The sequence below is a fragment of the Rhagoletis pomonella genome, unplaced genomic scaffold, assembly GCF_013731165.1.
Source record: "Rhagoletis pomonella isolate Grant_MI unplaced genomic scaffold, Rhpom_1.0 Rhpom_scaffold_02724, whole genome shotgun sequence".
NCBI classification, from domain to species: Eukaryota; Metazoa; Arthropoda; class Insecta; order Diptera; family Tephritidae; genus Rhagoletis; species Rhagoletis pomonella.
This window is the reverse complement of record NW_023461277.1, coordinates 10,165-27,300: the sequence shown is the minus strand read 5'-3', so window position 1 is coordinate 27,300 and position 17,136 is coordinate 10,165. Positions and strand designations below refer to the sequence as shown.

The window sequence follows — 17,136 nt, the reverse complement described above, 5'->3', positions numbered from 1 at the left end:
TTTATTTCTTGCACTTACTGTACATCGCCACGACCGTGCTTCCGTTTGGCCAGCATAACCGCCTTATTTAACAAACTCATTTCGATAATCGACGGCTTCACGCGACACGCCTCGCCATCCACCTGCATGGGTATAGTCTTTTTGGTGATGATGCGCGCCGACCGACACTGGCAAATGCAGGTGCCATGCAAGCCGGCCTGCAGCATGGGCAGTTGGTATGTGGTCAGGCCGACGACCTCAATCATGCCGTCATCGATGGCTGGCTTAGATTGGCCGAACGAGTCGTTCCAGGGGTGTGTACCGCCGCCATAGCTAAATGCGAACGAGGAGAAACAAACACAAAAAAAAGAAGAAAATTAACAACAAAGTATAATGTGGGAGTGGAGTTCGTCGTCATGCAATGCGACATTTTGCTAGATCCTTTGGAATATTTCAGATTTCTGCATATCTACATTGTACATGTACACAAATGTGTTTGTAGGTGTGTGTGTGCATAAAATGCCATATCGTGGCAGCACTTGAGGAAGGTGTGCAATTTGTGGCTAAGTGATTGCAATTGTTGCTGCCAGGCAAATGATGCCCGCCCAGGCGTTTGTGCAAATCATGGTGGCGTGACGTTGACAACAAAGTCGCTTTTAAGTTTTACCTTCTGCCTTTAATGCAACGTCTCAGGTTACCTTTATTGGAGTCGAACAATGGGTGTGTGTGTCAACTTACCTGCCAATATTAAGAAACAGCACTGCATGGCAGCCGGCATCTCGCAGCTTGCCCGTGTAGTCGGTGCCGTCGCACTCCATCGTCACCCATTGGGAGAGGTTTCGATACTGCCGCAATATCAGATCCTTGCCACCCATTTGACCGTAGTACATTTTATTGCGTAGGCGCGAATTGAAGCGTTCCGGATGGGCTTCGCGTGCCTCATGAAACTCGAGTGCAATGTGTGCATCCACACCGAACGAGTAATAGTTGTTGATCACATTTAACGGTACGTTGTCTTTGCTGCGGTTGACATTGTCGTCCTCCACCTCGCGATTTGGCGTGACATTTAGACGCCAGCGATCCATCAGCACACACTGAGACATGCCGATTTCACGTAATATTTTGCTGATCGGCTCATCGGTGTAGCCCTGTGCGAGAGCAAATTAGATGTAAAGAGGGCGGCGGCAAAGGGAGAGAGACAAAATATAATACTTACCCCACCCCAACCAAGTGCGCGTGCGAGATCATTGCCAGTACCTAGCGGCAGTACACCAACCGCGGGCGCGGGCGTTATCGGTGGATTGATCATGTCCAGCACCGAAAGTACCCAACCGACGGTGCCATCACCACCGCACGCCAATACGCGTAAATTTGGCGCTTTGCGGAATAATTCCAAGCTATTGGATAATGGGAGTTAGTTGGAGAGAGATTTTGTCTGCGAGTCATTTCTAAAGACGCGTGCGTACTTACCCCATCTTAGGGCCACCTTGCGTCAAATCGAAAACTTGTCGTGGATTGAGCAAATGTTGAAATTTACCCAAAAGCTTAACACCTTGATTGCCGCCCGATTTGGGATTGATGAACACTATCACGGGTATGACATCGGGCGATGGTATGGGCTTCACGATGAAGGCGCGTGGCTCCTTCTTCTCCTCCTTTTGTTTTTGCCGCTTACTCGTGCCCTTCTTTTTACTGGTACCTATTGTGACATTGCTTTTGTTGTTCACTCGTATGGAGGACTTGAAATTTCCCTTGGTGGGCAGTTTGACAATCCAAGAAGGCGGCACGATAATGGGTGCATAGTTGCCTGAAAAAAGTATTAAAGTGTTTGAAAAAAATACCACTATCCAATTTCTTTTTAAAAGTCGTCACTGAACTTAAAAATTTAATAACAATCACAACAAGTGATGTTTTCAAAAAATTTATATAATTTTTTTGAATTTCACATTTTATTTTTATATGCTTTATATTAGTAAAAATAAAATATATCGAGCCATGTGTTATCTAAATTATTCTTGGGCTACAGTTTTTTGTTGCTTGTACCCTAGTCCTACCACAAATTCGTAATTTTGGAAATAACTAACGGCATCGTCCCACCTTGCAAGCAATCTTTATCCTTTCCTACCCCACAAAATTAAGTCATTGCGATTGTCAGCAACTCTAGAAGCTTTCAGGAAAATGTGCCCACTCACTTTGCTATAGATACGATGTGAACACAAAACGCATGCAATCACTTAAAGTGCGGTGGTGAGCACGCCTGCGAAATTCATTGCAAGTGGAGCATGGAGCATTGAATGTGGAGCATGAGATTTCTTATGTATGTATGTATACGTGTGTACGTACATATGTACATATGTATGTTTCCTTACATCAAGCATTCACTACTTGCACTCTTAACGAAAACAAACATTAAAATTTTCCAATCGATTCCTATGGCGTAAGCCAATTTTTAACGAGTGGTTGTCGGGGCGTATGAGCAACATTCGTTCATCTGATTCAGATTACTGTATGTACTTGTACATACATTTAGATATTTTTACATATAGATGTATATCCGTAGCTGCATATAATGTCTAATTGCTGAAATTGAACGGTTGTCAAACGCATTAGTCTAATTGCTGTGCGGAGAGCTATTTATGCAAATGCATTGATATACCAGCTGGTGGGTAGAGGATATGAAATTGAAATCGACGAAGTGGGAAGTAAGAAGTTTGCAATTGCCTGCGTAAATGTGTCACTGAAGAGTCCTATTTCAGGATATTTTCCTTCATTTAGTCTTATTATTTATGTTTGCGGGGATGATTAACATTTTTATATATGAAAGCGTTTGAGAAAGTGTATAAGTATATAATTTTCTGAAAGACGAACATTTTTCGTTATCTTATCACTAGGGCTCGGAATCTCGTGCACTAAAAAATCGAAAATATGCGCTATAAACAAGTAAAACAAAAACAATTTGCTTCAAAATACAAAGTATATTATGTATAAAATTAGTTGGTAATCAAGCAGACAGTTACAATCATGTGCAATAGAAATATTGATATTTGAATAGTGGTTAGTTGAATGGTTGGTTGATTTAAGTGGATTGTCACCGGTCATTTGCCGGGCTTGCCGAGTGTCGTAAGACTCATTCTTTTGAAGGCGGGACACTCGCAGCTGCGACAGAACCTGTTGAAGGGCAATCCCATCCTTTCGACATGTACCCTAACGGGTCAGTACCCCGGGCACACTGCAATAAGTTTGTGGGTGGTATCTTCTTTGCTAATACCTAAGAGAGCTTTGGTTTTAAGTGGGTCCTAAGATATCCAGAACTGCGGGGTAATCCTGTACGATCCTGTACGGTTCCACCTTTGCTTGGTCTTCAAATGATAAATTTCAGTAATTTTTGCGTGGGACACATTTAGTGCGATGCCACACCTTGTTAGTTCGTCCGCTGCCTCGTTTCCGTAAATATCCCTATGTCTCGGGACCCATATTAGGGTAATTTTGTATTAGATAGAGATATGCACCAGCTCTCTCCTACAGTCCTCCAATAATTGAAATCGAACAGAGGTAGAATAGAGTGCCTTAATGGCCGCTTGACTTTCCAACTGGCTATTCAGATGAATATTTGGAAGAAAATTTAAGGTAATTTTTTTTTGTCGAGAGATTTCGCACTAAATTTAAATGGTTGTAAATTTGTATATGTACAGCCCATATGCATTTATTTTAAAATATGCACAATAAAAATGCAAAAACAGGTATTTTTTGCAAAATATGCAAAAATTTTCACGAACAATTGAATGCCATTTTAAAGGAAATTTCATGATTCGTAAAGCTCGGAACACTTTGACGACTGCAACTTCACGACGTAACGACAGCGACATCATTTTGTCGACAAATGTCGCCATGAAGCCAGCTTCTTAAACATTTTGAAGACCTAAGCGACATAGCAAACAGCCGATTTTAAGTTTTTTAAATTTTAATATTTTAATAGGCTTGTCCGATCTTGCATCCTTTAGTGCAAATAAAACAAAGTTATTCCACTATTGTTGCCCAACGTTTCGCTAAACTCATTAGCATCTTCAGGGGCTGGTTGTTTATTTTCACTGTATCAACAATAAGTACAAAAATTACAAATATGCATTAACGTTTGACAAAAATTACATAAGGAACATACATGTATGACGTGCATATGAACATAAAATTTTAAAGTTTGATATTTTGGTATATTTATTTCACAAATTGTGTATTTTTATTTAAATAAATAAGAAAAACATGAACAATCAAGAATATGTGATTAATTTTGCGACAATTTAATTTTGCAGCACTACATCTACTCATTGTCGCCGGCAAAATTAGAAATAGATTTAATTTGGCGACGTCGACAATTGCAGTCCTGCAGCCAAGATGTCGTGCTGTCGTCAAAATAATTGTGTCCGTAAGAAAGTGTGTATTTAAAATTTGACAGATGCTGCTTGTCGCTTGCTGTCGTCAAAGTGTTCCGAGCTTAAAGATAACTTAACAATTTCCTTTTGAAGATGCCCAGTAAAAACATGCATTTGCATGGGATTCCGAGCCCTACTTTTCGCAAATTGGTTTTTACTTTGCATTTTGTGACTTCATGCTAAAATAAGATACGAGTGTGCTTATCACTTACATACATGCATACATACATACATATGTATGAAGTATTTTACGTAAAACGTCCATGGTAAAATTGCGAATATCTCGAATCAAGCTGAAAACTGGTGAAATTATTATCTGGTCATCTTTTACACAGTTTGTTTTTAGAACATAATGAACCATATTTTTGCTATTACCAATCAGAATTCTAAAAAAGCAGATTTTCGGCCCACACTAGTGTTTATTATGCATTTTCTGATGCTCTTTTAATTGGCGAATTTGGTTTTTAACATTTTGATTTAGCCATGATTTTCAATATTTAAAAATAAATATGCTCTTTTCACCAAAACCGATACTTTTTATTTCAGAATAAATGATTGCAATTGCAAATTATGGCTATTTCCTAAAAGCGTAACAATTTCCACAATGCCTTTATTTTTTATTTTCGACTTCAAAAATGCCTTACAGCGCTAACCCGGTTTTGCGTTTCTGTAGTTGACCGCGGCTCGTCGCAGGGCGCTGTAAAGCATTTTTTTTGTTTGGAAAAAAATACAATTCTTGGCTGTACACACAACTTTTTATTAAGTTTCACCTGTTTATAATAAAATTTTGCAATAAATATTTAACCAACTTCTCGATACTTCAAACTTAGTTCAGAACCCGATGACAATGCAATATGACAAGGTGGCACAGGTGTCAAAATATTTAGAAACCGCGTATTTACAGCCCGATTTATTTCATATTTACAACGGACTTATATTACTTAAACGGAAAGATTTTTCGAGTAGGTTTTTTTTTATTAAACATCATATGTTTCTCCTTGTATTGAACATACATATCGTGAAATCATTTTTCATGAAAAGTTAGTTTCAGACCCATTTTTATAGTGATTAAATGTCTCAACGAATTGTGGACTAGGATGGTTACTTTGTAAAAAAGTGCTTAAAAACCAACTCCAACATTTGAAAATTGTGTAAAAAGTGAAAACTATTGCATTTGCTGGGCAAATGCACACAGTCTTTAAAGTTGCTTATATACATTGATATATAGACTATTCGAAAGGTCTCAGTTTCTTCTTTCTTAAGCCTGTGAGAAATTGAACACTAACTCAGTTACTGGCTTCGTACCTTTAAAGGAATGAAGAAGCGATTTTTTAACCCTAAGTCAAGACTTTTGGTTGTTGGTGAAATTTTATATTTCGATACTTTTTTAACTCGACTAGACTTACAAGAAAATTGAAATCGCTGCGCAGGTATTTCTACTTCATTCTACCTTACGGCACTGTGTAATAGCCACCGTTATCGATTAAAATATATATAAGGATAATAAGGAAACAATTGAGGCGATATATATATACATATATATATGTCGTTTAAAATATGTTTAACTCAGCTTTTGCGAAATTTTTGTTTGATTACAAGAATTTATTGTATGAGAATTATAAAAATTGAGCATGAAATTTTTTGCTTTTTATTAAGACTTTCTAAGAGTTATCAATTTTCTTTTGAAAAATTTAGAAAACTTGCTGTTTTTAGTTTAAATAAATTTGGATAAGTATGTATGTATATACTACAAACCTACCTACAATTTCATTATATTTGAAATTGTTTACTTTTTGCAATTCAGTTATGCAATTACTTACCCAACGAGCACTCTTCGCCAATTTTCGCTTGATTAAAGCAAGATTCCTTATTGTGATAGACTTCGTGACACCAAGCGCAGGATAATGCAACTATTTCCTTCGAGCCAAAAAGTTTACCTTGAACAGCCTGTACAAAATAAAGTAAATATTAAGAAAATGTAAAGACAATTAGTTTCGGCATGGCCTCTAAGACTTTATAGATCAGTCTCTGACAATGTAATAAATAGTGAGTGTAGATACAGTATTATCAAGAGAATAATAACCATAGAATTTCTACAACAACAAATCTATACACGCATAAAATTTTGGAATGAGTGCGAAAGTGTTTAAATTTGTGCTTCATAGCTTCATTTATAGCCATTGAATTACCTCAGCTACAACTCATAAGGGATATAGATATTTGCATTAGACCGGGTGGGTCCTTAAATATACGTTTATGACAAAAAATTTCCTTTGGAAGTAAGATTTTAAGCAAAGGGAGTAACAAGAAACTTTTCCTCGCGATTCTGCTAACAAGCAGGAGAAATAAAATATGTTGTATCTTAGCATCTTAAAACGTGCATAAATACTATATAACATATGTATGTATGTAAGTATAGGGGTATGAATGTATGCGCACTGAAGGTTTGTAAATATTTTTGAGTGCTTGGAATGTGACGCGCTTATACCTCTGGCGTATAGAAGGCAAGAAAGATCAATGTCTCAATATAAAATCTGCTTTCGATGAGCTTAAATTGAAGTTTCGGCAGCTAGAAATCTAAGTGTTCATACATATACATGCTGAGGAGAAGTGTTACATACTTAATATGACAGTGTTAACGGTGAATCTGACGAATTCGACGAGTGTAAATTGTGTAAAACTTTTCCTAAAATTACTTTCCTGGGAAATTTCTTGGGAAGGCAGTAAAGAAGCAGCTCTATATCTCCTAACCTCCTAAGCCTTTACGAAGCATTTTATTACCAACTACTCTGACAGTCGTTTAAATCCAAAGGTTCCACATCCAGTGTAGGAGAGTCCTAAACCAGCCAGAATCACAGGTATGTGTATTGTAGTGGAGTGAAATTACGCTTTTTTTTGGAAATATGAAGAAAGTTGACTTTCTAGTCCAGAAATAAGGGCATACGATGAAGCAAACAACATTTTGCACCCCTAATTCTGAGTCAGAAAGGCAACTTTCTACGGATAAGAAAAAGCGATTTCTAATATCACTCCACCCTAATGAACATCGTATTCAAATGAAAGAACTTACGCATATAAATAAGTCCTTATATGATCTGTTCTCCCGAAAGCGGAAAGGCAATGCCCGTTTCATATAAAAAAATAATAATTAAGGAAATCATGGAGATGGTAAGGCCCTCCACAATTCAGCGAAGGCCTTCTGCAAGTACTTTTTAATCCTTCTTTTTTCGACTGGGTAAATATCTATACATTTTTACATACATATGTATGTATATGTATATGTATTTTTTCTCACTCTTCTGCAAACCGCAATCTACTGTCGGTTCCTCATTTCCAATTATTTTGTAAGTTTCATTTCTTGTTTTTGCTGATGCTACTTTCTGTTAACGATAATCGACGACAATAGAATGCTCGGACACCTCAGACGTGCCAATATTTTCAATATTCCAGAAAACGTGAAAATTTCTTGGTAATTCTTGTTGCATGCAACATTTACTATTCAATGTGGTGGTTGGTTGCTGCCACAGACATCGTTACCTGCTCTACACTTAAATTATAATTTAGTATGCTGGCAGTGTGCAATCGATGTTGCTAATGGAGATGTTTATTAATAAATTCCATGAAATCTGGTTAAAGGATAAGACGAGCTTGAAATATGAAAGGATAATGGCAGGGCAGGAAGGGCAGCTTATGAGCTTGAATAATTATATAAATAATTGGAAATGAATTAAATTTGGCTAGAGGTTAGAAAGCGTTTATTGGCATGCACTGCAGGAGTGATTTTGCGGTTTAAGTGGCGATTTTCACAAATTTAGTTTGCCAATTCAATATAATCGCTTACTTAAAAGCTTTCAAGAATTAATTATGTACATATACACTTGATATGATATCGTCACCCAGAGGTGAAGAGGTGCCAAGTCAATTTTTTTAAATTGTTCAGGAGAGTCGAATTATCTGCCATTCTGTGTCAAAAACTAAAAACTGGACTTGACACCCTTTCACCTTTTAGTAGCGTTATATTTCGAACAACATTCGATTTACTCACCTTTCCGCACTGTTTGCATTTGCCCTTTTCCATTTTGCGATGCACCCAGTGATGATGCGTTGTCGATTGTTCCCTGTATTGTCGAACGCCTACGTCTCGATATGTTGGCTTACAAGCTAATTGAGTCTTTTCATTGACGATTGGAATGCAATTCTGATGTGCAATTAATTGGCAGGCCGAGCATTTCATGCGTTGACCACTTTTCTGTTGTTGCATAAGCAAATTAAATTAAAAATGTAAAAAAAAAAAAAAATTAGTAAGTATAAGTAGAAATCCTTGACTGCTGCTAACATCGTGCGACTAAAATCAACTTTTTTTTGGGTTTTCAGGAAAAATTGCATATGGACGTGAAACTATAAATTTTATGTAAATATTAATGCTGCATACTCAGTTTTTCATTTTCTCATCAATTTAATTTCTTATAGAATTTTAAAGTTTCAAAGCATTAAATTTTTCGAAAAATGGCTTAAATACTTATTTATACTCACTCTACGATATTAATATGAATATCAAACGAAAGAGGAGAATATGTAACTATTAAACAAAAATTTTGTTTACTTTTCGCCAGGACAATTATACTACAATAATGTTCCAGTATACATAGGTGGAAATTGTTTTAAAAAATGTGTCTGTTTGTTTCATATAAATAAACATCTCAGTGGATTGTTTGATTTAGATTCAGATCATGCAGAACAAATATAGTGAAATTTTGGAAAGGTGTAAAATCTGTAATGTGAAGACGAAAGTTATTCCATTTTGCAAATGTTCATTAAAATTGAATTTGACTGTAAAACAGATGGCCGCCTCTTCGAAACTGTTTTCGTAATAAAGCTTTCTCAAATATGTTTCGTTCGTGATCTATATTGCAATATTTCATTAAAGTAACAGAATAAAATTTACTCGACTTTTAAAAATATTTTCGAAATAAAGCCTCTTTTGTTGGACTTGTCATCATCATAATGAATTTAATTAAAATTTACTTTTAAACCGGTGGCAATCCGTTTTAAAAATATTTTCGAACCCTTCGAAAGCCTAGTCGTACATATCTATTAACATACATATTGTAATCTTCATTTAACTTAAGGAAAAATTGTGTTTGACTTCAAAACAAGTGGCAACATTCTTCAACATATTTGCAGAATAAAGCTTCCTTAAACATCATTTGTTTTCCACGCACATTGTAATACTTCATTTAACTTATTTATTTAAAACTTATAATTTAAAATTGAATTTAAGTATTTGATGAGGTGGCAACCCTCTTTAGAAAATCTTATAAATATTATAAATGTGAAAGTTTGTATGTTTGGATGTTTGGGAAATCATCACGCGGAAATGATTACACGGATTTGCATGAAATTTCGTACGCAGATAGCTTATGGGCCAGATTGGTTAATAGGCTATTTTTTTAAGAGTTGCCACCTGTTAAAAAAGTTTTATTTATTTAATATGCGGGAACGACTGAATGGATTTGCATGAAAATTTGCACACAGATAGTTTATGACATAGATTGGAAAATAGGCTACTTTTCGTAAGAGTTGCCACCTGTTAAAAAAGTTTCATTAAATTAATATGCGGAAACGACTGAATGGATTTGCATGAAATTTTGCAAGCAGATAGCTTATGACCTACAGTGGAAAATAGGCTAATTTTTTGGAAGAGTTGCCACCTGTTAAAAAAGTTTAATTAAATTAATACGCGGAAACGACTAAACGGATTTGCATGAAATTTTGCACACAGATAGCTTGTGGCCTAGGTTCGAAAGTAGGCTACTTTTTTTAAGAGTTGCCACCTGTTAGAAATGTTTAATTTAATTAATACGCGGAAATGAGTGAACTGATTTGCATGGAAGTTTTCACACAGATAGCTTATGAGCTAGGTTGAAAAATAGGCTCCTTTTTTAAGAGTTACCACCTGCTAAAAAAGTTTAATTAAATTAATACGCGGAAAAGTCTGAACGGATTTGCATGACATTTCGCACAGAGATAGCTTATGACCTATGTTGGAAAATAGGCTACTATTTTAAGAGTTATCACGTATTAGGAAAGTTTAATTAAATTAATACGTGGAAATGACTGAACTGATTTGCATGAAAGTTTGCAAACAGATAGCTTATGACCTAGACTGGAAAATAGGCTACTTTTTTAAGAATTGCCACCTGTTTGAAAATAAAATTTTGCTCAAAGATGGTTTATGACCTGGATTGAAAAAATAGGCTACTTCCTTAACCGGTTTCCCGATCAGAACGAAATTTAGTACACTTACTACGGATTTCGGAAGGATGGTCTTAGACTGAAAGTAAGTCCGATAACTCAAGGCCCTTCCCATACAAATTGGAATTTTCATATTACATACATATCTCTGGAAGTATTTGTGGGAGAGAACTGAAACTTGGTATAGTGATATGCATGTGAAATCAATGTTGGCATTAATCGATTGATGTTTTAATTAGTTAGTTAATTCGATTAAATTCAATCTGATTACAGTTAATCATGATTAATTTTAATCCGACTAAACAGTTAATCGTAACCGCGATTAAAAAATTAATTTTTAATCATTAACTCTTAATTTGATCAAGTAGGTTTGGTGATTAATTAAGTTATGCTGGAATTTCCCTGTGCACACAAAGCAAGTTAATCCGGTATGGCTAAGTCGGGTTTCCTCATCAATCTAAGCAATTTAGTGTGCATTTTCATTAAGGTATACACCAACAAACGTTTTACAAACTAGGTTTGTAAAAGTTCCCAGTTTATGTATTACTAATAACAATAATTATTATTTTTTTATATTACGTGTTTTTATAAGCGTAAAACACAAAATAATTACTATAACTGGTGTTTGGTTTCAAACTCGGACAAACTAGACAAATTAATCAGATTTTATTTTTAATTGGATTAACGATTAATGTTTTAAATTAATTAAACGTAATCGCAGCCAGCGATTAACGATAAAAAAAATGTTATCATTAATCGTACAGTTGATTACGACTAATTCATTTTAATCGTCAAACGCGATTAACATTTTATTCGTTAATTTTTAATCGTTAATCAGATTAACAGTTTGCCAACACTGTGTGAAATCATGTTCATATTCACAGAGAAAAATGGACGTTTTTGGAAAAGAGGCGTAGCACCTCCCATACTGACTGAAAGTTTCATATTGCATATCTCTTCAAATGTTTGGGGTAAAGCACTCAAGCTTGGTATGGAAATACATATGTATGCATGTATGTATGTGAAACTAATACCATACTCATGGAGAAAAATGAGAATTATTGGAAAAGGTGGTGTGGCAACTCCCATGCATGTTGATTTTTCTATGCTGCATCTCTCTGGAGGTGTTTATTGCAGAGGACTGGAACTTGGCACCGAGATGTGTATACAAAATTAATTCCATACTCATAGAGAAGAATTTGCGTTATTTGAAAAGGGGACATGGTTCCTGCCGTACAAATTTACTGTTTTACATATCCCTGGAAGTGTTTGTGGAAGACAGAATAAATTTCATTAAATGGAAAAGGGAGAGCCGGGCTCGGCCTTATAATCTAAAGCTCTCTTGAGGCATTTGCTACAGTAATGAGAAGTGGTATTTTATCTAGGCCAGGTTACTAAATTTGAGTTGGAAATATTAGAACTCGCCGTGGCACCTCCAAGAAGGTCGTATACCTGGAAACATTTTAAGGTAAGCTTAGAGGGATTGATATATTTCGTATGCCTAGCGCGCAGACGAGATTTTATAATTTCATAGTTATAAACGGCCGAAATACCTTAACTCGCTTAAAAAATAACGAGCTATAACGAAATGGGCACAGAAATAAAATCTAACATCATTAAATTATTTTTCCTATTTGTATAAAAGCGCGGGGTGAAACCCGCGGGTATAAGCTAGTATGCTATATATTATTCTAAGCCATAAGCTATCTTTCAGCTAAATTTTATCCAAAGAATGAGAAACAAACATACTCACTCACAAACTTTCACATTTATAATATTAGTGGGATTACTTATTGTATTCATTAGGCGAAACGTAACAAGAGGTATCCGTTGTGTATACTTTATTTCATTGGAAGAAAGTTAAATTAGTTTTTTTTACGTTTTTATATCTAAACCAATTTTTTTTTTATTTTGGCCTTTTAGCAATACTTATTATATACAATCTATACTTTCACGTGAAAAAGAATTTTTCCTGGATAAATTTTACTGTTGCACGGTGAAATGATAAATGACTTAAAAAATTAAATTAAAAAATTCTGAGGTTTTCTTATTTTAAGTGGCTGCCATCAATGGTGGATTGGTGCACTTATACCGGTTATTCAGTCTAATATTCTAAACTTTAGAATAAATGCTTTAAAAGCTGAAGGACATTGCTGCTCTAATGAATTCGATTTTCCTTCTGAATTAAGGGATTTATTTTAAAAACTAACGAAAGAAAGAGAAAATCGGAAAGCTGCTTCTTCGTTGTTCATCTATGCTTTTTATGAATAAGTTTCTAAAAATATTAAACCCACGTACATAGATATGCACATAGTTTCGAAAATTATACGATTAGAGTGTGAGAATAATGATTTTGTGAATATACTCACAAATTATTAGCTATAAAACTAAGTACTAAAGAACTTCCTTGCCGGGATACGTGCGCTCTTGCGTATAAGTTGGCATGCGCGTGTACGATCGTGTGTAGGCTTGCGTTCACGCGTGCTGGCATGCGTATGAGTGCAGCGTAATATTTAATGTGTGTTAAACACGCAATAACTGAATTACATGAAACAATTTTGTAATTGATTTAAATTGCTTTGCGCCGCCTTATTGTGCTGCATAAGCGCGCGTATTCATTCGCATTTTAAATGAGCTGCATTTAATTAAATTTGAAGCTTTTAGTCTGATTAATTCCGTTCGTTGGCAGAGCCGAATAATGTTATTTATGTACATATATATGTATGTATGTATGTATGTATGTATAGTCATAGTTTAAGAGTAATTAGCTGCCACACTTTACTGAAAATACTAGTAATTAACTAAAAAAGAAAGATGTGTGTCAGCGCAAATGAAACTTAAGTTAAAGTCGCCATATGCATAATTATTAAAAAATTAAATTTTTTTTTGTTAACACTTACTATGCACTCCTCATTCAAGCAACATAAATCGCCTGAAACCGATGTGGGCTTCCAAAAGTGTTCACCCTGCACCGCATTCTCAGTCCAGTCGGGCACAATTCGTATGGGTCGCCGTGCATTACTCGCTGACGCTGATCGTCTGCAATGAAAAAGTGAAAAATTATAATAAAAAAAACTATCTATTTATGTACATATGTGGTATGTTATAAAGGGGGAAAATATTCAAAATTCAAATAGTTCGATATACTCTTGCATTCCAACCACAAAGACAGCTGCCACAAATAAATAATCAACTTGCGCACACATTTGACCTTGCATGTTTTGAGGAAATGCAAAAAAAAAAAAAAAAGTTCACCACCTACAGCAACAGATACATACATATTCGCATACATATTTATGTCCATACATATTTAATGAATGCGATTCGAGCTTCAATAATAAAGAAAGTCTGACCTTTTTTTTTATTTTCCATATATACATATCTAAGTATATTGTTTTACGTCGTTGATATTCAAAATAATTCGTGTTGATGTAATAAATATATTCATTTTAAAGCGCCTACATTTTGACAGTTAAGTATTAAAAGTGGTCTAAGAATGCCGTCAAATAAATGGAATTTAAGAAAATCCGTGTTGAAACTGTTTTCTCAATTTATAATATCCACGTTTTTCCCCAGAAATGTAATAACTTATATTTTTTGACCGCCTCCACACGAAAAATGAGTAAAAAAAGTTAGTGAATTTTTGAATTTCGCGCGCCGTAACTTCAAATGTACGCAACGGCCATAGATTAGTATGCGGGGAGTGAAATAACACAAACGGTAATAACACAAATTTGCTTTATTTCATTTCTCGTTGAGCAATAAGACCAACTTTTAAACTTAACATTTTGAGTAATAAAGCAAAATTTTGCACATATGTAGGTAGTCACCCAGTTACATTTGACAAAAAGTAGTACATGAACAAGTTTAAATGGACGGATTTGTATGTATACAATTTTGAAAGTGCCCAGCTTCGCAGCGGTCCACGTTCGCGCTCGCGCTATGTCCAATTTTCTGAGCAGTTATTAAAGACGACTCTTTTCCTATATTTTGTTAGACTTTTCATAAGTAAAAATATTTTGTGAATATTAATTTCTTCATATGAATTATGTCACATTTTGAGTATTTCCAACCTTTGTTGGAAATAAAGCAAAACTCAGATTTTGGTATTATTTCCCATTTAAAAGTGAAATAAAGCAAATTTTGCTTTATTGCCGTTTGTGTTGTAGATTACAGCAATATTTAAGGCTAAATACAAAGAGCAACGAAAATTTATAGACTATGATATCGATAACACTGTATTGAAAATCTCAAGTTATGAAATGACATAAAAACCCCCGAAACACTTAAGCTTAATTTTGAGCCGTAGATAACGAGCCTGTATGCTGTTTTTCTAAATCAAGTCAAAATTTAATGGGGGACAAATTAAAAAAATAAATAAATTTTTTTCAATTGTATTAAAGCTTGTTCCACAAAAAAAAATCAAGCTAGTAACAAAGAAAATCGATGTTAAATAAAAAAATTTTAAATTTAAATTTTTTCCCATGTTAAATTTTGATTTTGTTTTCGATTACAATGCAAAATTAAAATGAAAATATTTTGGGAAAATGACCTGACTTGGAAAAACAGTTTACAGATCCGTAATCTACGACCAAAAATCAAGTTTAAAATACAATAAGTAAATACTTGTAATCAACTCCAGCGCCACCTAGCACAGTAGACACCAGTGTAAACATATCTTATCGATTTAAACTCAAATTGGTTCAGTAGTTTTTGAGTCTATAAACGACATAGCAATCGACACATACGGTCTTTTTATATAGTATGTACGTATGTATAATAGATGTATGTTTGCATGTAAATATGTATTTATGTAAAAAGAGGAATAAGGCGCTTTTTGTGCTTCCTTTTTTTTTTACTTATTTATTCTCTGAGGACAATAACGAATACTCCATCAGCGCCGCCTAGAGGATGACAGTTTGTCGTTTATGACCGCAAAGCGAATATTATGACCGACACAAAGGAAATAACAAACAGAAAGCGCAACGATGGCACCATCGCTGAACGCATGGTAAAACATGTGCCAATTTATGGGAGAATACGCAAATGGGGCAGCTGGATGGACAGTTGGACAACCATTGGACAAGCGGATAAGCCGTCAGCCATTATCATCAGGTGCCTTTTAGCTGACTACTCGTTGACAGACAAACGTACCTGCGTGTACATATGGACGTTGTAGTGTCAGAATGAATGTACAGACATACATATGTACATATGTATGGAATACAAAGTGCAAGAAATACAGTGTTGACAGTGCAACCTGTATGTAGCCTTGTGATTATCTTCAGTTTTGCATTGATACTGGTATTGCTACGATTTGTGTTGTTTTTTTTTTTGTTGTTACTGCCAGTTACTGCCAGCGAAATCAACACTGTGCATTGTTAATGTCATCCTGCAATAACCCGATCGGTGTCGGGAAACGCACTAGTGCCGAACTGGTTCTGTATTAGAGAATTTAGAACCATGATTAGTGCGCGTTAATTCTCTTTTGCATGCAAGCAACTGGCGAATTGAACATTGCGATGCCCTAGCAAGTGTCAATAGCCCCCCACTACATCCCCTTTTCGCTAGTTCCGAACTAGTCCTAAATTATATAGTTCCGAAACTGTTCTAAAATTGACAGACGAAAAATGTATTATGATTTTTTTAATCTTCTTGGGTTTTCCATGTGTTCGATTTCAAATTATTTTCAGAGGAGTGTGTTTTCAATCTGAAATTAAATTTCTTTGAATGATTTGTAAGAATTGTACGTTTCCATGCCATCGCCTGTAGCTGAATTTGCGGAGGTGCTTGCAGATGGTCCCAAAATGTTAAATTGTTAACACAAATTTTTGTTTTGTATAAATGAAAAAGCATCTGCGAAGTGCAGAATGAAAGCGTATTTTAACGCAAAAGCCGCCAAACACATTTATATATAAAAGTAAACAAGCACCGCGCTGCATCCGTTATTCTATAGTTCTAAATTCGTCACCATAGATATAGATTTCTAATGAAAAAGTGAAATAAAATAGTTTTTCAAAAGTACCACATTTCGCTGATTTTGAACTGGTGTTGATCTAGTTACTGGTTCGTTTTTGGCTATAAAGATCTAGTACGGAACTAGAAATTTAATTCACTAGTTCGCCGTTTCCCTGCGTCTGTGTCTGTTCCCAATAAACTTTTGGGTTGAATGTCAAGTGGAAATGCAATAAATATTTCAACCGCCACACTCTGAAAAAAGGAGCCTATTTTTGGTACATATGCAAAATAGTCCACTCGAGAAAAGCTTGGATATTAATTTGGATTTAAACTTTATTCGACTTTTCATCAAACCTTTAAAAAAATCTTGGAAAAAAATGTTTTACATTCACTTGAGAATCAAAAATGTCGCAAAGGTTGCAAAAACAAAATTGGAAAAGAGTTTACTTTATTGCACAAATATCACTAATACTAAAGCAATAACATAGTTTGACTACAATAACGCTTATTTATTTAA

General features: G+C 35.0%; 1 protein-coding gene across 1 annotated transcript; it reads right to left on the bottom strand.

The window, feature by feature from the left end:
* Positions 1–14: 14 nt before the first annotated feature.
* Positions 15–13,879, bottom strand: LOC118753664 (eye-specific diacylglycerol kinase-like). The gene is made up of 8 exons (XM_036488537.1): positions 13,809–13,879; positions 13,562–13,700; positions 8,452–8,655; positions 6,227–6,353; positions 1,450–1,786; positions 1,196–1,376; positions 718–1,127; positions 15–312 (listed from the first exon to the last, which is right to left on the bottom strand). Exons 1-8 carry the CDS (start codon positions 13,877–13,879, stop codon positions 15–17), a joined length of 1,767 nt encoding a protein of 588 aa, XP_036344430.1.
* Positions 13,880–17,136: the final 3,257 nt, after the last annotated feature.

Excerpts from the sequence above, each read along its gene's own strand:
- LOC118753664 (XM_036488537.1), bottom strand. The coding sequence starts at position 13,879 with ATGCAAGGTCAAATGTGTGCGCAAGTTGATTATTTATTTGTGGCAGCT. Across the intron at positions 13,701-13,808 it reads TTTGTGGTTGGAATGCAAGA|ACGATCAGCGTCAGCGAGTA; the intron begins GTATATCGAACT and ends TTTTCATTGCAG. Across the intron at positions 1,128-1,195 it reads GCGCACTTGGTTGGGGTGGG|GGCTACACCGATGAGCCGAT; the intron begins GTAAGTATTATA and ends GCTCTCGCACAG.